General features: G+C 40.7%; 2 protein-coding genes across 6 annotated transcripts in view; one reads left to right on the top strand and one right to left on the bottom strand.

The window, feature by feature from the left end:
• si:ch211-266o15.1 (zinc finger MYM-type protein 4) overlaps positions 1–12,995 on the bottom strand; it is a 38,527-nt gene extending 25,532 nt beyond the window's left edge. For 2 of the 5 annotated variants that reach the window (XM_023294983.3, XM_035941376.2), the window contains exons 1-9: positions 12,799–12,995; positions 11,369–11,446; positions 7,536–8,133; positions 3,718–3,770; positions 3,488–3,637; positions 3,136–3,199; positions 1,667–1,863; positions 1,249–1,373; positions 9–243 (exon numbers count right to left, since the gene is read on the bottom strand). In XM_023294983.3, the coding sequence (XP_023150751.2) occupies positions 9–243; positions 1,249–1,373; positions 1,667–1,863; positions 3,136–3,199; positions 3,488–3,637; positions 3,718–3,770; positions 7,536–8,133; positions 11,369–11,446; positions 12,799–12,837 (1,539 nt within the window). In that variant the 5' untranslated portion in view covers positions 12,838–12,995. Of the gene's footprint in view, positions 1–8; positions 244–1,248; positions 1,374–1,666; positions 1,864–3,135; positions 3,200–3,487; positions 3,638–3,717; positions 3,771–5,152; positions 5,260–7,535; positions 8,134–11,368; positions 11,447–12,798 lie in introns of those variants that run through there. The other 3 variants (XM_023294984.3, XM_023294985.3, XM_035941377.2) reach the window with 3 other exon arrangements.
• Positions 12,996–15,046: 2,051 nt separating this feature from the next.
• adprs (ADP-ribosylserine hydrolase) lies at positions 15,047–24,858 on the top strand. Its single transcript, XM_035941375.2, has 6 exons — positions 15,047–15,403; positions 15,868–15,964; positions 16,707–16,914; positions 17,317–17,504; positions 17,636–17,736; positions 24,006–24,858. The coding sequence occupies exons 1-6, from the start codon at positions 15,217–15,219 to the stop codon at positions 24,395–24,397; spliced, it is 1,173 nt and encodes a 390-aa protein (XP_035797268.1). The 5' UTR covers positions 15,047–15,216; the 3' UTR covers positions 24,398–24,858.
• Positions 24,859–24,927: the final 69 nt, after the last annotated feature.

Genomic DNA, 24,927 nt, shown 5'->3' with positions numbered 1-24,927 from the left:
TCTCTTACCCTGCTGGTGATTCTGCAGACACTACAAAAGGGTTTTTCTGGCTGGCGCTCCACTGGTTTCTCGGGTGGCTTCTCAGGCTTTTTCTCCAAACGTTTGTCGATAAATTTGTCAGGAGCCTTGTCGACCTGCTTCTTCTTATGTCGAAAGACAGACAGGCAGAACTGGCCACAAAAGTGCATTAAGCTGCCGTCGTCTGCTGGAATTGTGATCATGTCCCTGGGCTGAAGGATGTCCCTACAAAGACAGTAACACGGGTAATAAATACAACGGTCAAAAAAAGAAAATCAAAACAAGATCTACAAGCCTGATGAGGCCAAACATACTTCACACGCAGTGTTAATATATGAAAAAAAAAACAACGTGACTGCCAGTATCACCTGCAAAGGGCTACCAGTGAACTGCAATTTCTGGGAAAGTCTAGGACAGCATGACACAAAACATAAAAATAAGGGAAGCCATGAAGTTGCAAGCAAAACAAGAGAGCTTGTAATGATCCAAAGTATTTCACGTTTTAAATCATTGACAGTCACTGGATTTAATATGAAAGCTGCAAATACAAGAATAATTTGCAAGTATTACCTGGGGGTTTTGACAGTATAGTTAATTAGCAGATATCAGATACAGTCAGACATAACAGTGGAATTTATTAAGTCAAATATTTAATCCAAATTGGCTTAGGTTGCTCTTTTGTTTTGTTATTTTTTTAGCCTTTATTATAGTGGACAGTGGCAAGAGACAGGAAACGTGGGGAGAAGAGTGTGAGAAGGACATGCAGCAAACGGTCGTGGGTCGGACTCGAACCCATGACCACTACATCGAGGACTAAACCCCCGTTTATCAGTCACTTGCTCAACCTGAGCTACAGGGGTGCCTGGCTTATGTCGTTTTAAATAAGAACCTGGAGCCATTTCTCTTTCAAGGAAAATCATGGGGGAAATAAAACAAGTCAAATAGGCCGCCTCCCAATGTCAAAAATCTGTAATGTTGAGTATATGTCACATGGATTTTTAAGGTTTAATGTATTACTTGTTGGAAAATAAATCAGTTTGACAGTCTATTTTCTGTGTTATTTTTCAGTTTGGGGCTTCATAAGTACATTGTTTTACATGTAGTAAGAAAATGCAGCTTCTATAAGCCAGCTGTCAGCACAGGGACACAAAACAAAACCTGTGTCTAAGTAGAAAGCTGAAATGTAAGTCAGTTACTTCTCACTGATGTCGAGTGGAAACAAAGACACACCTGTTGCACTGGAAACAGGCTCGGCTCTTGTTGGCTGGAGGCAAATGTCCCGTCAGACAGACCGTGGAACAGAAGAGCTGTGTCGAGCCTTTTCTTTGGAATGCTGTTTGACCTTTCAGCAGAACCTGGAGCACATCATAGAGACATGAGACATGAGACATAAAAATGACACAAAGAACTAAAATAAAAACTACTACAGCCCTGCATGAATTTCTGTCAGCCAAACATGCCCCTCACATATATGATCAATGGATTAATTAGGCAAATATTTCTATGATGAGTTAGTTGTGTTAAACATTATTGAATCGAGCTATTTAAAGCTATTCTCCTTAGAGGTTTCCCTGAATAACAAGTGCATGGTGTGGCAGAGGCTTGTTGTGTGATGGTTTTTCAAATCTAAGCAGCATAAACTGAGTACCTTAGAGCAGCCGCTGCAGCGAACGCTACCAGGAACGGGGGGCTGTGGTGGACGTGGAGGTATGGGTGCCAGAGCCGACACTGAAGCTGGGATTGGAGCTGGTGGTCTGAGAGGGAGGGAAGCCATGGCTTGTATGACAGCTCCTCTACTGGGAATGAAAATGGCCGTTGGAGTTGGGGCTGGGATTGCTGCAGGAACTTGAATGGATAAGAGGAGACAGAATAGTACAGCAAGTCAGCAAGCATCAACTAAGGTTATACCTGAAACACTAGAGAATACATGGACTCTGTCGGAAGAAATGAGTCTAGGTTGTGTTCTATACACTCCTAAATGCTCCACGTGGAGCTCTGGATATAGAATTTCCATCATGGGAGTGAGAGTAGGTAAAAATAAATAGATCATTAGAGCCCTATTCGCATGGGATTAGTATTACCTCAGGACCAATGTTGATTTGTAATAATTGTGGAGGATGTCTGTGATCTTAATCCCGTGCCAATGCAACATGTCTGTAATTTGTAAAGTAAAAATTCCACCACAAATTACCTACCATATTTCACTAAACTCCAACGACCTGTGATAATACTAGTCCTGTGCGAATCTGTATCTCAGTGACTGGGGGGTGTTTTAGTTGTTGTTTTTTTATTGCACACCTTTTTCTACCTTTTTCATGGTTGAATTCTGGAGGCTGTGGTGGAAATTATTGACAGCATTTTAGGAGCAAATGCAGAAGAAGGCCGATACACAACAGACCTGTGGACCATTTGCAGAAATGGCAAAATCAGATCAACAAGACGAGGGAAATCTGGGAGGATATAGAGATGGATGACATGTGTAGCAACATGTGGTAATAAACATTTTTCTAGGCCTATCTTTCATCAGGCTTAATACAAACACTTTGACGGCCCATTATTTCGACAACGCTGCCCACTGTCCTCCAGTCACGTTGCTGCTTTGACATATTTACTGTTGTCATGACGACTACATACCAATAACACAGATTTGACATCATATCCGGGCTGCAATGTCAGTAAATTCGAGTAAAATACAGACTTCGCTCATCCCGTGCAAATGCATTGCAAGAAACACAGACGTGGGGGTAAATCACAAATTACCAGAGATCCTCAGCTAATAATAATCCCGTGTGAATAGTAGATTAGATAGTAATTGTATGGATCACAGGGCATATCAAACTAAGGAAGCTTTACATCAAATCAAATGTCCTTTACTGAACAGTTCAAGACAAAACCATGCACCATTACTCTCTAAGTACTGCTGAAATCAGAGTTTTAATTTAATAAAACTGCTTGCATTAATACCAACAACATCACCAGCATTTAGGGGTGGAAATGACACGATTTCATTGGGATTGTTGTTATCAAAGTTCATTTCAGAGTCTATTATTAACGTCATAAAAAGAATAGAGGGGAGCATGAATTCTGATGTCGCACTGAACAAATAAATGAACTCACTAGTAGGAGCTGTAAAAGTGTTTCCTCCACCTACAGAGTAGACGGAGCTGATCCTCAGTTCTTCCTGAAAAGATCAAACATTTAAAAAATCAGATTTTGTTCAAGTGGCCTTCCTCACCCTTTAAGACAACATTGCTGTAAATCGTCTTGAAGAAAAAGGGTAATTTTCCATTCAAAATGCAGCATGTCTACTTTCTGTATTGTTAAAAAAAATCTTCCGTCAGCAGCTTCAGTTTGAATATATCATTATTTTCTGGTTGAAGTATTGTTCAGTGTAATAAAAGTTACAGCTCACCAACTATAACTGAGCATTAACTGAGTTTAATGATGGACTTCCTCTCTTTATACCAACCTCCTGATGCTCCAGCTCCTCTTTGATCTGTCTGATGGAGCTCTGAGGCAGTAAAGCAGCATCGTAGCCCTCATCAATAGGCTCATCTTTAATATTAACAGTAGGAGACGTCGGGGGATTACTGTCCTCCATTGGAGCTGCCTCTGATGTCTGAAATACAAAACAGTTTTCATAAATACCCGCTCAAGATTCAGGGAGGCAGTCGATTGATGTTCCTTTCAAATCCTCACCTCTCCCTGTTGGCTGTCTTCGGTTTCCTCTGTCTGGTTCAGGACTTCTTCATCTGATGGAAGGGCAGAAAAGATGTTTTCTTAATTACAATGGCACATACTACTGTGCCTTTTCACCTAAAGATCATCATTTTGTATGTGTAAGTTAGGTCTCATTAATCACTTGAAGTTAGTACTGAACATCAAAATACAAACACACAAAAAAAGAAACATCTTTAATGCAAAATAATATATATTTCCACAACTGCCAAAATCTAATCAGTTGGTCCTCGTGTCATTTATGCCCTTCCCTGATCCAAATACGTTTGTCTGTTTTTGAGTAATGTTGCTCACAGACAGACAAACAGACAAATGTACACCGATCATAACATAATTTCTTGGCAGAGTATTAAGTCAAATAGTTATTTGGTCCTTCATATATAGATAGCTTTGGAGCTGAAAAACACACATCTTTGAGATATTCTGACTGTACGTTGCATGCACAATTATTAGGCAAGTGAGTATTTTGACCTTACCGTCATTTTCATGCATATTTTCTAACTACAAGCTATATAAACTTGAATGCTGATTGGTTTTAAGCATTATCAGGTGATGTGTATTTGTGTAATGAGAGAGGGTGTGGCCTGAAGTGATCAACACCCTATATCAAGGTGTGCATAATTATTAGGCAGCTTCTTTACCTCAGACAAAATGGGCCCAAAAATAAATTTAACAGACTCTGAAAAATCAAAGATTGTAAAATGTCTCTCAGAGGGATGCAGCACTCCTGACGTAGCTAAAATCTACTGAGGCGTGATCACCTAACAATCAAATGTTTTGTTGCAAATAGTCAACAAGGCCCCAAGAAACGTGGAGAAAAAAAAGCAAATTAACTGCGAAAGACTTGAGAAGAATTAAACGTGAAGCTACCAGGAACTCATTAACCTCCAGTGCTGCCATATTCCAGAACTGCAACCTGCCTGCAGTGTCCAGAAGTCAAACTGAAATGTCAACTCTGGGCCAAGAGATTTCTGAAGACAGATTTCTCAAAGGTTTTATGGACGGATAAAATGAGAGTGGCTCTTGACGGAGCAGATGGATGGATGGATGACTGATGGAGCTCCACAGGTGGGGTACTGGTTTGGGATGCTATTATTAAGGATGAGCTAGTTGGAGCTTTTCGGGTTAAAGATGGACTTAAAAATCAACTCCCAAACCTGCTGTCAGTTTTTAGAAGATACTTTCTTCAAGCAGTGGTTCAGGAAAAAGTCTACATCATTCAAGAAGGCTATGATTTTTATGCAGGACGAAGCTCCATCACATGCATCCAAGTCCTTCACTGTGTGGCAAAGACTTTAAAGATGACAGAACAATGACATCCTCACCTATCTATACACTATGGAGAACTTTTGGCCCTTGTTAAACGTAAGACTTACAGTGAGGGAAGACAACACACCTCTCTGAACAGCATTTGGGAGGCTGTGGATGCTGCTGCAGGAAAAGCAGATCATCAGCAGATCAAGAAACTAACAGACTTCATGGATGGAAGGCTCCTGACAGTTACTGAAAAGAAGGATGGCTATATTGGTCACTGAATATTTGTTGAAATGTCAGAAGTGTTTATTTGTAAAGTTTGAGTGTATTTGCTCTTTTTACTTTAAAATGAAAATGAAAAAAGTGAGATGGGAATTTTTTTGTTTTTCACTGAGTTGCATGAGAATTCTGCACACTAATAGTTGGATAATAATTGTGCACACAGATATTCTCCTGAGAAAGCCAAAAACTCGCTTTTTTTGGTTAAATTTTCAGGTTTTAAGTTTATTAACATTTTGGATTGACTGAGAGCACTGTTACTTCAAAAATGAAATTAATCCTCTGGAATACAACTTTAGCTGTTTATAAGAAATATAAACAGCTAAAGTTCACTTCTGTCTCTGTGTGTGATGCCTTTTCAACCTGTTTTTAAATTTGTATCAGGAAATTTATAACTGATATCTTGCAATGGCTTGCTTTGTTGTATCCTAGATAAGATTATTCTGTTTGGTGCTTTTGGACAAAATATTTGTCTTACTTCATTAGCTCAAATTTCTGATATCATCAACTAGCAGCTGCAGGAAACAGTTAAAGCAAGTCTGGGCTAAATCCCAGTTGAAACACATTGGGCTATTTCATCGTAAAATGACGTGGAACATTCCCAAAAACACTGCAAACATGAACAACAATTTCTTAGGCAACAGCTTGCTGTAATTCAAAACACGTCCCATTGCTGGCTTCATGTGTGTGTCTGGAACAGCGCTGGGCTTCAGGGTTTTCATTCATGCTGTCAACAACATATACTGATGACACAGGTTGGGCTGCAGATGATGGTATCTTCTGTGTGTACTCGTCTTCTTCAGTCGTCTGTGAATCTTCATCAGTGTCAGTTCCAACAGTGAACACGGGAGACACCACTTCTGGCCAGGCTTACAGACTTTCCTGTGCATGTTGTAAGTTTCTTTGCTTTCTCTGTATTTTTAGCTCTGAGTGAGTGACTCTGCTGAGATGCACATTGAAGGGATCAGAACATTTTTTTTCAGTAGAAAGCTGTATTTCACCATAAAGTACTTCTACTGATGTGAACAAACTGTGGCATCACCTGTAAATTCAGAACATCTACTTCTTCACTTCAATAGCTCCTTGTCTATTCCCAGCTCAGACAAACTTGACAGATCAACTGTTTCATTGGTGTCACCTGGTTTCTTCTTTGAGTATTTTCTCAATAGAGCAGGACTCGATGATCTCACTGAGACATCCATTAGTGGAAAATGTCTAGTATCACATCAAACTGCTGACCAATATAATTAATAATGACAGTGCTCGTTTGAATACTTCTTTGTGTTGCAAAACTTTTTGCAAAGGTCCGTCCAAACCTGCTCCAGGCAGAATTGAGCCCAAACTTCCTTTACTGTTTTCTAATGCTACTAGTTGATGTCAAAAATTGGTCCAATCAACCAAGAAAAATATTATTCCAGACACAGAACAGGATGACATCGTCTTACATGCATCAAACCAAGGCACTATAAGCTGTAACTGAAAAAGAAGCTAAGCAGATATCACACTTTCAGTCAACATGTAACCAAGACATTACACAGGTTTTTGCTACCACTGGTGGGTTGTGATTCCAGCATGGACCTCAAACAACTAATTCTGTCAGTCAACGGCTAAGGATGCATCAGCTTTCATATGGAACATCATCGCTGGTAACTGAGGAGGATTTACAGCTCTGATCCAGAGGTCAAACACTAGTTACTGCAAAGAAAGAGCTGCAGTTTCAAACACCAGAGAAGGTGCATCAGGTCAGTAACACCAGGAGCATGCTCTCATTTTTTAACATTGTGAATGTACATATGGGGTTGCACTTCACTGTACAGCACATTGGGAGAGGCTGACTGCTGAGAAAGGAGACTATTTCAAAGTGGATTTTTTAGACACAGGTGAACAGACATCACAGTATGAATCCCACCAAGGAAACTAAATTGCTGAATGTAAAATTAAAGCTAATAAAAAGTATGAAAAAGTAGCTGATTTATAAATAAATATTCCATGATGTAGGAATAATTTAACATCTTTAAATTTCCTGTATCTGCACTGAATAGTAATACTTTCTCATGAGTAAGTGTCAAGCAAAATAAAAAAGCTTGAAGCTTCGCACAAATTTTGTAAAACTGGAAATGGTCCTAGCAAATAAAATCTGCTGTTTTGGGGTGTCAAGGTCCCATGAAGATAATTTGATGCCATAAGGTGGACTGATACTTGCAATATGGTATCAATCTTGTCCTCTAAAACTGAACTATCTTTACCTCTGCTGTTGTCCGGTGTGTGGTCTTGTGAGGAGTGGGATGTGTTGGCAGATGCTCGGCTCCCCGCCCTCTCTTGCTCCTCCTCCTCCTCCTCCTCTCTGGGCTCAGGAGCAAAAGAATCGCCTCGGACTACGCTGTTCTCCTGTCCCGGTTGGCTTAGTTTTCTGTTGGCCTTGCTCACATCCACATCCTCCAAAGTGCCCATTGGCAGGGCGAAGTGCCAGTCTTCCTCTTCTTCTTCTTGCCCGTAGGAAGGAAGGCCGTCCAGTGCATCATCGAATGCTGCACCTCCACTTCCTCCCCCTCCTACTTCGTTGGTTCCCATGTTGAACGAGGAGGGCTTTTCAGAGGAAGAGGAAGCGATGCGAGGAAAGGAAGAGTCTCCCACCCCTTCATCCATCTTTTCTTCCAGTCTGCTGCTGTTGCTGTCCTCTTCTTCAGCCGGCTGCTGTTCTTCTCCTTGTCCTGAAGTTTCGTCCACTTCCTTTGGGTCGTCATGACCGCCGCTCTTGGAAGAGGTGGCAGAGCCCAAGGAGGAGTCAGCAAATTCCCCCAGACCCATCACTTCATCAAACACTCTGGACATGTGCTCCTCATGCTGTAAAAATGGGTCACAAGGGGCAGACTCACATCAGTTTCCTGAGATAAAATGTTCCTCACATTTAAACTTTCACCCTTAATGTAAACATAAACGCAAGTTGTACACAATATACAAAACATACACTTGCTATTCTTTCCTCATGTTCAGAACAAACTACAGTAACCTCTGAGAAATATGTGTAAAAGTGCAGTTTTAGATATATCAGGTATAACCGGATCACCTGTCAGATCACCACTGATCTCAAAATCCTTCAACTTGACTTTATAATCAACAGCAATCAGTCACAAAAAAGTTTTGGGAAAGTTTCACTTCACAGTTTAAACACAAAGTAAATGAGCAACAAGCCCTGAGAGGTTGTCCCAGATGTAAAACCAAAATGAAGTTGAAGCCATCTGTCTTTTGGTAGAGATATTTATGTAGTATGTTGTATTTCCCACTTTGTTTATGTAGATTTTAGCAATCAAGCAAAATATCCCACAAAAATAACTTTGTAAGGTTTAAAATGATTAAAGAACAGATGCATTGTGTTCTAAATAAAGACAAGGAACGTATTTGGACACCTAATAGTGGCTTCAATATGAATCTAAATTACAATGTTTTAGTATTTAGTTTATCCTTCAGCTTGACAACATGTGGGCATGAAATCAACCAGTTACTGTAACTGTTGTGGTAAAAGTTTCCTCCATGTTTTAGTCAGCATCAACAACATGACATTTTTTTTTACCTCCAGGGTGCCCCACAGGTGGGTGAGGGTGGGTTTAAGGTCAGGGCTCTGTTCCAAACTGGAACCAAAACAATTTTACACTCACTCCAGGTGTTACAATCTAAAGCCAAAATCGCTTTTTTGTTCAGAATGGTTTCCTCTATTACCAGCTTTAGCATCAGTATCGTGGGATATATCATAGTTTCTGCAGCAAATCTGCACCAGTCTGTAAGTAGTTTATGTCTGTGAAATGGAGAAACAACATTGGTGTTCATGTTAGAGCAGTTTGGACAAATCACACTGATCAAACAAGTTTGGAGATTTTAGTGCTTGTTTGACAGTTTAAATTCTCCTCTTATAGTGTTCAGTTGTTGTTTTGTCAGTGATGATGTGTAAGCTTGATATCCAGCAACTGTCGTTTCTATGGGACAGGAAACTGATCGTTCAGGACCTTCTGGCTGCATGAGGTCTAGATGGATATCTTCATTTTTAACATCTAGAACTTCTGCAGTTTTTTTAAAAGACCAACTTGATGGCACTTGTGTTAAAACCTGCATTTGCTTCTGTCTAGACCAGGGGTGTCAATCTGCATTTTAGCCCAATTTCACCTCAAGTGACCAGCAAAATCACAGCATAATAACCTATAAATAACCACAACTCCCAATTTTTCCTTTGTTTTAGTGACAAAAAAAGTACATTCTGAAAATGTTCATATGTAAGGAATTATCTTTTTACAAAACATTATGAACATCCTGAAATTTCTTAAGCAAAATAAATTCAATTTCAGCAACATGATGCCTCAGTTTATTATTTACACATTACAACTTCCAGATCACAGAGTGTCTACAAAGGAACACAACATTTAGTCACAGTTATCTGGAACTGAACGATGTAGTATTTTATTATATGATCAAAATGACAAAAAACAACAAAAACAAGACAAAATATTACAAAAATGAGACACAAAATGACAAAAGAACAACCTAATATTTTATTTTACGATCAAAACAACTTGTCATGGTCTAGAAATTATTTTAAATTTATAGTTTTACAAATTTACAAATTGCAGTTAATGTCTTCTCTGAAATTTTTACACTTTGAGGGCCGGATTGGAGCCTTTGGAGGGACGGTTTTGGCCCACGGGCTGATGTTTGACACCCCCGGTCTAGAACGTACCGAACACTTTAACTTCGGGTCCTGAAGACGTTGTCTTAATCCTTCATTTTGAGTACACAGAAGGGCCTAGACAACAGACGATCTCAGGATCAGTGGGTTCTCTACATAAATTGCTGCTAGTTTCTGCTTTTTTTAGCGTAAGATGTCACGTCCATTTTACTCATTTTACTAAACTTTAGAGGAACATCCATTTGCTGTAACACTAGTGTTCAGTGGAGTGTCCTCAGCTCTTCACTTGACACAGAAAAGTCAAGTGCATCAACAGAGGCATCGGGTAAGGACACCCTTGACAAACAACGAGAGCAAATGTTCTGACTTGACTGTCTTTTCTAGTCCAATTGTTTATATCCACAGCTTCTGAAATATCCAAGCTGTTCAGACTACTTTCTACTGGTTGGAAAAGGGATTACAACTGCTCTCGTGTAAACAAAAATGGTATTTGTCCAAATAAAATGTCCTAAGATGCAGGAAAACATGTCAGTGCACTTTCATTCACTGACAAATCTGTCCCAACATGAAGAAAAAAACAACTTTTGATTGTTTGAAATTTCACAAATCTTTAAAAGTTTTGGATTTCTGACATAGCTTGTCTTGTGGCAGGATCAAGATTCATAATGTTCTGCCACAACGTTTGCTGGGTGTTAAATCTTCAAATGATATAACCAAAGTGACTTCTGTGTCTGCAAAGCATCACATTCTCATGAAAATTATTTTGAAAGTTTAAGTTTCTTTTCTCTGGTGCACTACCAAAAAATAGGCAACACAACCAGTGCTTGTTTCTATGACTCTAAAATGGTGCAGTTGGTGATTGAAAATATGACATATCACCTGATACTGATGCTCAAAATTGGGAAGATATTTGGCTTTTGTGTAAAATGATTTGGTTGCAGTTTTAATGGCTTAAATGTTTTTCCAGCCCTGAAAATTTAGTGTGGCTGTCTCCTTTACAGACAAAGTTTGTAAGGATCAAATATGCTTGAAAAAGTAACATGAATCACAAAGTCCCTTATTTGACCCACCACTATGCAATGCAAGGGCCTGCAACTCAAAAAATTAATATGAGTATGACAATAAAACTTTGCATGGCTTCATTAAATATACTAAAGTTCTTGTTTTTTTTTTTTTTTTTACAGATTTGGTTGATTTTACATTGAATGACTACCCTACTCATTTAACAATGTTGATAATTCAGTTTCTCTGGAATCAGTTTGACAAAATCATACCAATAAATGGAAAAATTCTGAACATCTGCTGACCCTTGCCTTGAACCGAGTTGTATCAGGAAATTCATCTCAATCACTAAATGTTATTCTTGCTGCTGTTTCTTGCCTGTTATTACTTGAATTTACTCACAATTACGGGGTTGAGTGTGCTCCTGGTCTTTGCTGGACTGCCTGTGGGCCCTCGGTTCTCAGCAGTTTTCATATCCAACTGTGGAAGATGGAAGGTTGACTTGTTTGCCAATCTGATGAGCAGGACGGCTTTCTTTTGCGTGCACGTTTGCTCTTTTCTCTAAGCCTCTTCACATGTCTTTGCCGTTTTTAAAGGTGCCTTTGCGTATAGGGGATGTCTAGTCTAGGTCTAGTTCATCACGTTATCGTTCCACTAAAGGTGACAGTCAGAGGTTGCCCAAATACTTTCTTCTTTACAGTGTGATGACAGTAGCTTTATTTACAGTGGCAGTTATGTTGCTGATGAGGTGTGGTAAATGTGCTTTATGTAACTTTAGGGGAAATAGCCTTATTAACATCATGTCTCATCTCATCTCAGTTGACGATGATTGTAAGTACAGAGGACTGACACATGACTTTGTCTACTGGTACCAGCAGAACTGCCTCCAGATCAACTCAGGGAAGACCAAAGAGCTGGTGGTGGACTTCTACAGTCACACTCCCCCAACACTGGTGAACATCCAGGGCACGGACATGGAGAGAGGGGACTCATACAAGTACCTGGGTGTTCACCTTAACGATAAACTGGACTGGTCAGACAACATTAGTCCACTTTACAGGAAGGATCAAAGCAGACAGAGATTTATATTGTGTATATATCTTATGTCTTTGATTTATAGAGATGTTCTCTTGATTTTTCTTACTGTCACTTTGCAAATTTCCCCTTGTGGGACTAATAAAGGATACTCTAAAGTTTGCTGATAGCTTAACAGTGTTATTCCACCAGTCTGGGTGTTTTCAGAGGCTTGTCCTGATGGTGTTTAATGGCTCCAGGCCTCATGTTGTCCAATCAGTAGCACAGGGAGGACGTCCCACCAACCTCAGTTTAAAATGCAGCCACACATCATCACGTCCTGGCATGTGTTTATACACATACAGACACAGCAATCTACCCACTAAGGCTGCATAATAATTGCTACAGTTTTCAAGTAAAAAACAAACACTTAAGTCAAATCATAACTTCTCGTTTTTTGTTCACAGCAGCCCTCCTTTGTGAAACCAGCAACACAAAGTTGCACTGATTGGATTACTACGCTGACTTCAGAGTCACAAAAACACCTGCCACACACCGTATTCAACACGTTTGTTTGCTGGTTATCAAACTGCCAGGCGGTTAAACTGAGCTCAGCGTAGCGGCATGCATCTTTACGGAATCGCAGCAGAGAGCTACAGAGCTGGGAGCTAGCAGGCTAACGTTAGCTTCAATGTGCACATCTCGACCAGAAGCTAGCCCACAGGGACAGGACGACACACTAGCTAGCTGGACGCACTAATCAATCTAGGGTGGGTGGTATCGCTACTAATATTATAGGCGCGGTGTGTATTTCTTACCTTTAATCGTTTTAGTCTAAATTCCTCCGAGTCCGCCATGTTTTAATTATGCTGCAGACGCCGCGCTTCCAAACGCCCACCTCCTCCTCCTCCTCCTCCTCAGAGGGTTAGGGGTCATGAAGCAGCTAGCGACAAGGATGCTGCAGCAAACACGGGTAAGTTCACTTTTTAGAAACTGTAAACGCAAGGCCACCCTCTACTGTTGGGGTTTTGTTGTATCTTTTATGTAAATACAGAGACAACGACAAAGAAGCCCAATACTTTGACGGTGAAGCTACGGGTTAACGTTACCGTAATGTTTGAATAGAGCGCCCATTCTTTTACTCCTGACACTGTAGATCCTGTAAATGATGCAGTTAAGTTTTTAAGTTAAGTTTTTTCACGGGCAAAAATCATTATTATCATTATATAGTGACGCTTATTTTCTTGTCCTCAAATGTGGACATCACACCATTTCCATAAAAATGTACCGTGCTGTTGTATCGGGACCATTACGGTAATTCCGGTTCAGAATGAAACACTGCATTTATCATTGAAAACAAACATGTATTTGTTTGATGCGCGCACACGCTCAGCTAACCAAACCCACAACCTCCATTTTCCTCTCCTACAGTTTGACACATTTCATCTGACACCTCGCACAATTTAAATCACACAACTAAGCAAAAACCTAGTTATTGTAACACAACTGAACCATTATTACAGACTGTGACCATCCAAGGAGTTTTTATATACAGAACATAGTGTGTTATTTTAACCCTGTAAGACCCAAATATAGAAAATAAACTGAGCAAAAATAAATAAATAAATGAAACAACGCAAAAATAAATATTTTATATATATATATATATATATATATATATATATATATATATATATATATATATATATATATATATATATATATATACCTAAATATTGCAAAAGATGGACATAAATAAAAATAATAGTAATAATAATAATAATAATATATATATATATATATATATATATATATATATATATATATATATATATATATATATATATAGAGAGAGAGAGAGAGAGAGAGAGAGAGAGAGAGAGAGAGAGAGAGAGAAACCCAAATATAGAAAAACAATTAGCCAAAAAATAAAACTGAAAAAATATATAAACCCAAATGTAGAAAAAAATTAAACTAAACTAATTTAAAAAATTAAAAATGTAGGTTTTTTGTTGTTCACTCTTTTATATATATATATATATATATATATATATATATAAATATAATACCGTAATAAATAAGCGGATATGTTTTTGCTTCAGTGGGTTTTACAGGGTTAAGCACTGTAAACATGTAAAATACCTGCCAAGTCACTTTGTGTATGAATTATAGATCTAATAACTTTCGTTTGATCCTGATATGATCTGATTATTCAAGTAATTTTTATAAGGTACAAACATGTTCTATCAGAGAAGGCCCTGCAGCTACTGAAGTTGATTTATTTTTGGGTGAACCAGAAGGTTAATAATGTGATAATCAGCATCATGCATACATGGAGCCTGTGCTTCTGTGAATTCTTTTGGCAAATTGGCACAATTTAGAATAAAAGCAAAGAAAGAGAGAAAAGACAGTGGCTTATACGTCCTCAGTTTTACTATTCTACATCAGATATTCGGTTAAATGGTGCCACCTTTAAAATCACATCCCATCGTTTCAGGGTCAGCTCTCCTGTCCAGCAGGGGGCGAGCCAAACACATATACGCCGTTACCGTAACTCTGAGTGTGCGCGCGCAAATTAATTGAATTTAATTATTTTTGAGAGCAATTCTGAGGAAACGTGTCAGTGTTCGATAATAGTTAAAACTCTCGCGATTATTTTGCGCTAAATTCGTGTGTATTTCTCTTTTTATGCAAAACTGTGCATTTCACATACATCATTTTGTGTTGTTTTTAAAATAATTTCCCACTTCACATTGCCCAGTGATCCAGCGACTTTGTTTTCTGTTGTTGTTTTGATTTTTATCTGTCTGATTCTTTCACGAACGAAACTGAGTTTTGCAGTAAAGCAGCTTAACTGGGATAGAGAATTCCGCTTATATACAACTTTAACAGTGCGATGTTTTTAAAAGTTTATGCGCCTATAGTTTATGCGTTTCGATATCCAGCTCAGTTTCTGGTATAGAAATACAAACACCAGAACAGACCTAAGCGCATCTCTATATGCAGTCTACGCGCCGCCCTCTCTGTTTAGCTGTACTTCTATGTAAGACGACCCGAACCTCTCACCGGGGTCAAACAGCCGTCAAACCCTTTTCAGGAAGCAGTTCAGAGGAGAGCCAAGTCGACATTTGTTGTTATTGTTGTCATTTGCGTCGTATCCACCCACTAACTGTCTGACAGTCTGCTCCGTGGACGCCTTTTCTCGGCCTACGGGAGGTCTGTTCTCCAGCGGATGAATGGCAGTGACGGCAGTGAGAGCGGTGGCAGCGGGGGGCCCGGCGTCTTTGTCCCGGTTCAGGGGAGCGCTGGTGGCCGCGGTGCTGGGAGACTGTGTCGGCGGAGAGTTTGAAGGAGCGGAGGAGGTTCCCATGGAGAGTGTCCTGCAGCACCTGAGCAGCCTGGACGACGAAACCAAAGGGAACGGTGAGTGAAGGGATGAGATTTCAGTGTTACTGTGTTCTTTACCTGTACAGAGCTGCTTGTATGGTGGAGAATGTTCTGCTGGCATACCATCACTGACATATCTGATGTCAAACTGTAATCATGTGTTTATTCTGAATATCTGTAGTCCACTGTTATTTACTGTAAATCATATAAATGGTGGGAAGCTAGAGAACCAAAACCAGAACGTCTGAAGCTGCACATAGTAGTCATTGTAAAAATAAGTGGGTCAAAAAGTCCTGCAATTATATATTGACCCAAGTAAGTAAATGTTGTTACATGGCTGATGGAAAAAGACCATACTGGATTATCAATGTTCCCTCAGTATGACTATGTTTGTATTAGCTATTTTTAGGCAGTGTTGAAATATTAAGGCTCATATGTGGGATATAATATTTTTGAGTTAATATATATATATATATATGTATTGTGTGTGTTTGTGTTAGGTATCCTTGAATACAGTGACGACACAGCAATGGCACGTTGTGTGGTTCAGTCTCTACTCACTCGGGCCAGCTTTGATGAGCAGGACATGGCTCGCAGGTAGAAACTTGCACACAGTCCCTATCTCATCAACACTGTAGTGTTCTAGTGTCCGAGTTCATGAGGGTTAAAAAAAAAAGAAGGAGGAATTGAGCACACTATTGTCTTAGTACACATTTGGGTAAAATATTTAATTGCTTTGTGATTTATTGAAAAGTGAAGCTTCAATTCAATATTCGCTGTGTTTTGGATTTTGAACACATAATATATATCTTAATTTGCAGCCGGTCAGATTTGCTCCATGCGTAGTTTCAAACTGTGATACTGATTTAAAATGAAGCAACTTGAGCCATAGTACACACTGCTTGGAAACAATGCATGGCCATTCTAAGAAATGTCTTTGGTCTGTTTCATTTGCAGTTTGACCAGTCGCTCCATTGATCACTCCCTGTTTGTGATGTTATAGTGTTTGTGATTACTCATGATGTGTTATCAGATGAATGAGGTTAAAGAGAGCAGAACTATGCTTCAGTGGGGGAGGGAAGTCAGAGAGCCAATTACCTGAACTGACACATAATTTATAATGATAATACACAAACACACTGACACCACATTCCTGCTCTTTGATATCGTGATGTGTTGTAGATGACAGCCTTATATGTATGAAGTATCATCAGTGCTATTGTGGGCAGTGTATCCTCATAGTAATTAATCTGTAATGCCCACTCCTTGTATTAAGCTCTAAACATTGTTCCAAAGCCTTGCAAAGTAACTTGAGATCCCTGTTGTCTCACTCCTCCAGGTTTGCTAAGGAGTACAGTGCATCTCCAGGTCGTGGTTATGGTTCTGGAGTGATCCAGGTGTTGAAGAAGCTCTCGTCCCCTCAGCTAAATGACGTCTATCAGCCGGCCAGGGACCAGTTTAATGGACGAGGCTCCTTTGGGAATGGGGGGGCCATGAGAGCAGCCCCCTTCGCCCTGGCTTTTCCTGACCAGGCTGATGTAAAAAGGGTGAGCAGTGGGTTTAAACTGAGTACAAAACGCATCCTTGATGACATGCATACTGAGTTTTCTTTCATCTCATCAGTAATAATAATAGTACGTCAGTCTCTTATTGTTGTTCTGCTTTAAGAGCTGTATTTATTTCACCTATAACTTGAAAATGTACTTTCTGCAATCAATGTGAATAATTTTTTGAGTGACCAAACTTTTTTTTTTCCACAATGTGAAGTTTTGATAACAACCGAACAAACATCTTAACACAACACTGATGATGCCCAGATGATGTATTTGTTACAAATTGATCACTTTTGCATAAACCTGTTCAAACTAACTCTGTTTATGTAATAATTTTGGTATAAACAACAATGTTTAGCTTCATATTTAATGAAATCTTCATCTTTTCCTCTGTAGTTTGCACGTTTAGGTGCCATGCTGACGCACTCCTGCTCTCTGGGATATAACGGGGCGGTGCTACAGGCGTTAGCTGTGCACCTCTCCCTGCAGGGGGCGCTAGATTTACCTCAGCAGTTCATCAGCAGGCTAATCACAGAGATGGAGGAAGTGGAGGGCAATGAAGCAGCCCGCAATGATGCCAGAATGTGAGTAGGAGATGAATTAAGCTTCATTTCCAGCTACTTCAACTCAGATTTAATCTAATGGTGTTCGTTTAAGGAGATCAGAAATATGATGAAAACTTGGGAGTCGTTGGCAACATGATGTTTGTTTGCAGCCTAAAAGAAGCAGAGAAGCCGTTTTGTGAGCGTCTTCACAGAATTAGAGACCTGATGGACAGAAGCAAGGTCAGCATAGAGGAAGTCATCTCTGAGCTGGGTCAGTATCTGTTCTTTCTTTGAGGTTTGTGTGACTCTTCATCGTCCATTCATCCTTTCTTTTCTGTCCCACTAAGAACATCGTAATAACATCATTTCCAGAGTTACGTTGGAAACAACATGCGGTTTGATCATGGGAAAAGAAAGCAAACAGTTCACATACCTGTTTATGTTGCATTCTTTAGAAATAAAAAGTAGCTGCATTGATGTCCTGCTTGTACAGATGGATAGATGTTTAATCTTCAGGCTGATAGTGACTGCCACTTCTTCTCTAGACATTACACGATGTGTGCATGTACACAAACTATGTACAACATGCTCATGTTTGGCTCGTGTGTCAAGAATTTTGTTCAGAATGTGCATGTTCACTTTCTGGTTAGTCCATTGTGCACGTGCACACCATTTATATTCAGTTCAATTCAATTTTATTTATATAGCGCCAATTACAGTCAAATTGTCTCGAGACACTTTACAGAACCCATATGCCTGAACCCCAGAGCAAGCCAAAAGGCGACAGTGGCAAGGAAAACACCCTTTTAACAGGGAAAAAACCTCGAGCAGAACCCTGCTCTAATGTGGGGGGACCGATCTGCTGCTGGCCAGGCGGGTTGAGAGGGACAGAAGAGGTAGAAAGGTAGAGATAGAGGGATGGAGGTAGAGGGTTAGAGATAGAGAGGTGAGGGGGGGGACAGAAGGACCATAAAACACACAGTTTGACACATGCATGATAAGACAGATGATACATGCAAAGTATAACTAACATGGAAACTGATTATAGTTTACTGCTATGGTGTACGGCTCTGACATTAAATATACTACATATATAGCTGGTGGTAAATTCAAAAATATGTAGATGAGCAAATCAAGTATAGTGAGGGCAATGCAGAGTAGATCGGTGGAAACGGGCCGCTGGAGGTGGGAGAACAACCACAGATCTGAAGCATCCAGCTCTGGGATCAGGGACACTCAGAGAAAGGACACAGGGAGAAACAGAGTGAGTGTAATGCAATAATGGTATATATAGTAAATACATAGGTAGTTAGAGAAGGGCTCAGTGCATCCAGAGAGGTTCCCCAGCAGCCTAGGCCTATAGCAGCATAACTAGGGGCAAACTAAAGGACGTCAAGAGGGGAAGTCAGTTGTGCAAATGAAAACACCAGCTCACCCCGTCAGGGTCCCCCAGTCAGCCCTAACTATAAGATTTGTCAAGAAGGAAGGTTTTAAGCCTGGTTTTAAAAATAGAGAGGGTGTCCACCTCCAGAACCCAAACTGGGAGCTGGTTCCACAGGAGAGGCGCCTGATAACTGAAGGCTCTGCCTCCCATTCTACTTTTAGAGATTCCAGGAACAACAAGTAAGCCTGCAGTCTGAGAGCGAAGAGTTCTGCTAGGATAATATGGTACTATCAGGTCTTTAAGATATGATGGACATTGGTGGTTAAGAGCTTTATATGTCAGAAGAAGGATTTTCAAAGTCAAAGTCAGCTTTATTGTCAATTCTTCAATATGTACGTGACATACCAAGAATCGAAATTTCGTTACTCTCTCTTCGTGCAACAGTAGACCTTAAATAAAGACTTAGAAAATAAGATATTAAAGGGCAAAAAAGAACAAAGGAAGCAAAATTAGAGCCGACAACAACTAAGAACTAAGAAAAGCAGAACTGAGTGAAATGTAAACATGACCATGAGATAAAGTGACGGATTTAGTGCAGAATACTCAGGACAGTGCAAATAAGTAACAGTCCAAGAAGTGCAAATATGCTTGACGGTTGAATGTGCTATTTTAGTGCAGATCAGAGGTTATTGACCAGAGTTTGTGTATGTGGGGGAAGGGGGTGGTAGAGAGGGGAGAGAGGGGAGAGAGTTCAGCTTCCTGACAGCCTGGTGGATGAAGCTGTTGCTCAGTCGGCTGGTCCTGGTCCTCAGACTCTTCAGTCTCCTCCCTGATGGCAGCAGGCTGAAGAGGTTGTGGGACGGGTGTGTGGGGTCTCCTGCAATGCTTAGTGCTTTGGGAGTGAGGTGGGTGCTGTAGATGTCCTGGAGTGAGACACCGACAATCCTTTCTGATTCTTTCACGACACGCTGGAGGGTCCTGCAGCAGGAGGAGGTGCAGGAGTCGTACCACGCTGTGATGCTGCTGGACAGGATGCTCTCCATGGTGCCTCTATAGAAGGTGGACATGATGGGGGGCGGGGCACTGGCTCTTCTCAGCTTACGCAGGAAGTAGAGACTTTTGTGCCTTCCTGACCAGTGATGTTGTGTTTCTGGTCCAGGAGAGATTTTCTGAGACGTACACACCCAGGAACTTGGTGCTGCTCACCCTCTCCACAGCCGCCGTTGATGTTGAGAGGAGCATGCTGGGTGTGTCCTCTCCTGAAGTCAACAACGATCTCCTCTGTCTTCTCCACATTCAGAGAGCGGTTGTTGGTGCTGCACCACCTGGCCAGGTTGCTCACCTCACTCCTGTATTGTGTCTCATCGCTGTTACTGATGAGACCCACCACAGTTGTGTCATCCGCAAACTTTATAAAAAGATTGGAGCTGTGAGCTGGGGTGCAGTCATGGGTCAGCTGGGTGAAGAGTAGGGGGCTCAGCACACATCCTTGGGGGGCCCCCGTGTTCAGGATGATGGTGCTCGATGTCTTGCTGCCGACCTGTACTGCCTGTGGTCTCTCTGTCAGGAAGTCCAGTAGCCAGTTGCACAGTGAGGTGTTGAGCCCAAGCTGGTCTAGTTTGTGGATGAGCTGCTGGGGGATGATGGTGTTAAATGCTGAACTGAAGTCTATGAACAGCATTCTAACATAAGAGTCCTTGTTTTCCAGGTGTGTGAGGGCTCAGTGGAGTGCAGTGGAGATTGCATCATCGGATGAGCAGTTGGTCCGATATGCAAACTGGTAGGGGTCCAGGGTAGGTGGGAGGAGGGATTTGATGTGGTGCATGACTAGCCGTTCAAAGCACTTCATCAGGATGGGGGTGAGTGCAACCGGGCGGTAGTCATTGAAGGAGGAGGGGGATGACTTCTTCGGTACCGGGATGATGGTGGCTGTTTTGAGGCACGTGGAGACAACAGCTTGTCTCAGAGAGATGTTAAAAATGTCTGTGAAGACATCCGTGAGTTCCCCAGCACAGTCTCTCAATACACGACCAGGAATGTTGTCAGGACCCGGAGCTTTGCCTGCGTTGATCCTGCTGAGGGCTCTCTGGGGACAGTGACAGCACCTGGTCACTGGGAGGAGGTGTGGTCTTCTGTGCAGGGGTGCTTTTGAATTCTATTCTAGATTTAACAGGAAGCCAATGAAGAGAAACCAGTATAGGAGAAATATGATCTCTCTTGCTAACTCCTGTCAGTATTCTGGCTGCTGCATTTTGGATCAGCTGTAGATGTTTCAGAGAGCTTTTGGGACAACTTGATAATAAGGAATTACAGTAGTCAAGCCTAGAAGTAACAAATGCATGGACTAGTTTTTCTGCATCACTCTGAGACAGGATGTTCCTGATTTTTACAATATTTCTCAGGTGGAAAAAGGAAGTCCTACAGATTTGTTTTATGTGTGAGTTAAAGGACATGTCCTGGTCAAAGATAATGCCGAGGTTCCTCACAGTAGTACTGGAGGCCAATGTAATGCCATCCAGAGTAACTATATGCTTTGAAAGCAATTTTCTAAGATGTTTGGGGCTAAATCCAATGACTTCAGTCTTGTCTGAATTTAGTAGTAAGAAATTATAAGTCATCCAGGTCTTTATGTCCTTAAGACAGTCTTGCAGTCTGGCGAGCTGATTAGTTTCATTTGGCTTCATAGATAAATACAATTGAGTGTCGTCAGTGTAACAGTGGAAATTAATACAGTGCTTCCTAATAATATTGCCTAAGGGAAGCATGTATAATGTGAACAGTATTGGTCCTAAGACAGAACCCTGAGGAACTCCATGATTAACCCTGTTCCACTCCTATATCCACTGCAGGAAGAGCAACTTACACTGACGATGCCAGCTGCTACTGTAAATACATTTAATGGCCATAGCAGAAGAAATGCCAGCTGTAAATAATATTGACTATTAAGTGCAAAGCGATGAAAATTTAGATTTTTAGCTTTCATATTTTATTTGGGAACAGCAAATAACAGGTGCTAAAACAGTCTTCTGTGTCTTAGTCTCAACGCAGATAAAAAAAAAAGTCTCCACCTGGATTTAACTAAATAAATAGGTAAGAGCCTTCCATTGGATAATTACTGCAGTGATCAATACGTTTCAGCTGCAACAACTTATTTAACTCTAGCTGATGGAGTGAGGAGCTTCTCATTTCTTAAACAACCATGTTGGAAGACATATCCTTTGGTCATGAAAAGGATGTTAATCTGTCTCAGAAGGGTCAAATTATTGGCCTGCATCAAGCAAAGAAAATAACTAAGGAGATGAAACTACTAAAATCAGGTTAAGAACTGTCCAACACATTATTAAAACCTGAAAGATAGTGGAGAACCATCATCTTAGAGGAACAAATGTAGTCGGAACAAATTCTTAGATGATCATAGGAAATCAACAGTAGAACTCACAGCTATGTCTAATAGTGAAATTAAGACCATTTCCACAATATGAAGGGAACTCAAGGGATTGGGACTAAACAGCTGTAGCTCTAAGAAAACCACTCATCAGTGAGGCTAATCAGAAAAAATGGCTTCAGTTTGTTATGGAACATAAAGATTGGACTCTGGAGCAATGGAAGAAGGTCATGTGGTCTGATGAGTCCAGATTTTCCCTGATCCAGAGTGATGGGGGCAGTAGTTTAGATTTGATTTTGGTCCCAACTTTGTGCTGCTTTTTGACTTTTTTTTGGACTGGTTTCAGACTGTAATCTGACTGGTTCTGAACAATTTTTTGAACTGGTTTAGATTTGATTTTGGTCCTGGTTTTAGACCTTTTAAGGACTGGTTTAGGACTGGTTTTACAATGTCTTGGACATTTTTATTAGTAGTTTAGGTTTGATTTTGGTCCCGGTTTAAGACTTTTTGAGGACTGGTTTCAGACTGTCTTAGGCAGGTCTTAGACTTTTTTTTTTAACCCCAAGAACATCAAATGTACCACCAAGCATGGTGGTGGCAGTATCATGCTCTGTGGAACTAGAGCTTTCCACCAAGTAAATGGAAAAAAGAAGAAAGAGGATTACCTCCACATTCTACAGGAAAACCTAAAACCATCAGCAGAAGGTTGATCTTGGACACAGTTGGATGTTTCAACAAGACAGTGAGCCCAAACACACATCAGACGTGATAAAGAAATGGTTCCATCAGGCTGGAATGAAGGTTCTAGACTGGTCTCCCCAGAGTCCTGACTTAAACCCATCAAGAACCTGAAGAACCAAGTCAGAAAGATGGCAAATGTAGTGGAACTGCACCAGGATTAGTGCAGTTCCACTACATTTGTCGTCTTTCTGTCTCAGACTTGAGTCAGTTAAATTGATAGTATAATGATACTGCCACCTCCATGCTTGAAGGTAGGTATAGTGTCCAGTGGAGTTGAAGATAAACCAGCAGTTGGGTGCATCGGGGTAAGAAGAGAGGCGGATGAAGTGATGCCCTCATCATGACTAGTGCCTACCAGCCTGTGGGGGTTAGAGTTATGATCTGGGGTTGGTCAGGTTCAACAACGTTATGTTCCTAAAGAATGAGGTCAGCTGATACCTGAAGATACTGAATGACCAGGTCTTTCCATCCATGGAGTTTTTCTTCCCTGATGGCATGGACATGTTCCAAGATGACGATGCCAGGATTCATGGGGCTCACATTGAGAATGAGTGGATCAGGGAGCAGGAGATGGATTGTCCTCCACAGAGTCCAGACCTCAGCCCCACTGAGAATCTTTGGGATGTGCTGGAGAAGACTTTGTGCAGCGGTCTGACTCTCACATCATCAATATAAGATCTTGGTAGAAAATGAATGCATCTCTGGACATAAATAAATGCTGTGACATTGCAGAAGCTTATCAAAATGATGCCACAGCGAATACATGCCATGATCAAAGCTAAGGTGGTCCACCAACGAAATATTAGTGTGAAATTTTTATTTATTTTTTGGCCGGGTAGTGTGTGTGTGTGTATACATATATATATATATATATATATATATATATATATATATATATATATATATATATATATATATATATATATATTGCTTTGTGACCAACCCATATTTTAATCAGTCAGATTCCACTCCATTTCCTTTTCCTCCATTCTTATATTTATCCATCAACATTTCCGGCCTTTTCCCCCAGGTAATGGCATTGCAGCACTCCACTCAGTCCCCACTGCCATCTTCTGCGTCCTCCACTGCCTGCAGCCTCGGGAATGTCTTCCAGAGAACTACGGTGGCCTGGAGAGGACAATAGCTTACAGCCTGGCTCTGGGAGGGGACACAGACACCATAGCCTGCATGGCAGGGGCCATCGCCGGGGCCCACTACGGCATCGAGGCCATTCCTCAGTCCTGGATAAAGTGCTGCGAGGGAGCAGAAGATGCAGACATGAGTGCAGAGCGGCTTCACATGCTGTACCACCAGTCGTCACCGGGGGGCAGGAGTGAGACGGGAGAGCAGAGCTGTGAGGACGGATCTGAAAACAAGTCAAACGCTTCTAACGGCACAGAGAAGAAAACCGGAAGGGAGTGATGCCCGAGCTGCATTTTCAATAAAGAACTCTCTCTTACACACTCAGACACACATTAAGGATACATAAGAGACAATTTAACATTTTCAGTTTCAGATTTTTTTGGATGGAAAAGCCTATTTTGGATCCAGCTAGTATGAAAACCTTTGAGATTATATGATGAAACCACTTGTTTCCAGAGTGTCCATATGCCATTTGTCAAGTCACAGATCATGAAAGCTGAATAATAAAATAAAAAGAGAGAATGTGGCACTTACACATTGGACAAACCACCCAGAACTTAAGTCAAACAGTAATTTGGTCTGAATATGTATGAAGAGTACATTAAACACTCTCTCCTCCCTGCTCTTCCCTGTTTTGTGTTGAACAATCTTTTGTCTTGCAAAAGTTGCACTATGAATTTGCCATGTCTTGTTTTATCCTTTTGGTGGAAATTATTTAATAAACTTTTTTTTTAAATTCACATGTGTGTAAGAGTGTTTGTTTTGGCAATAATTCCAATCCAACACACTTTTTGTCAAATTCAGTGAAT

This window comes from Amphiprion ocellaris, chromosome 20 (assembly GCF_022539595.1).
Source record: "Amphiprion ocellaris isolate individual 3 ecotype Okinawa chromosome 20, ASM2253959v1, whole genome shotgun sequence".
Lineage (NCBI taxonomy): Eukaryota > Metazoa > Chordata > Actinopteri > Pomacentridae > Amphiprion > Amphiprion ocellaris.
The sequence above is the reverse complement of the archived record's forward strand: the minus strand, read 5'-3'. Positions and strand labels throughout refer to the sequence as shown.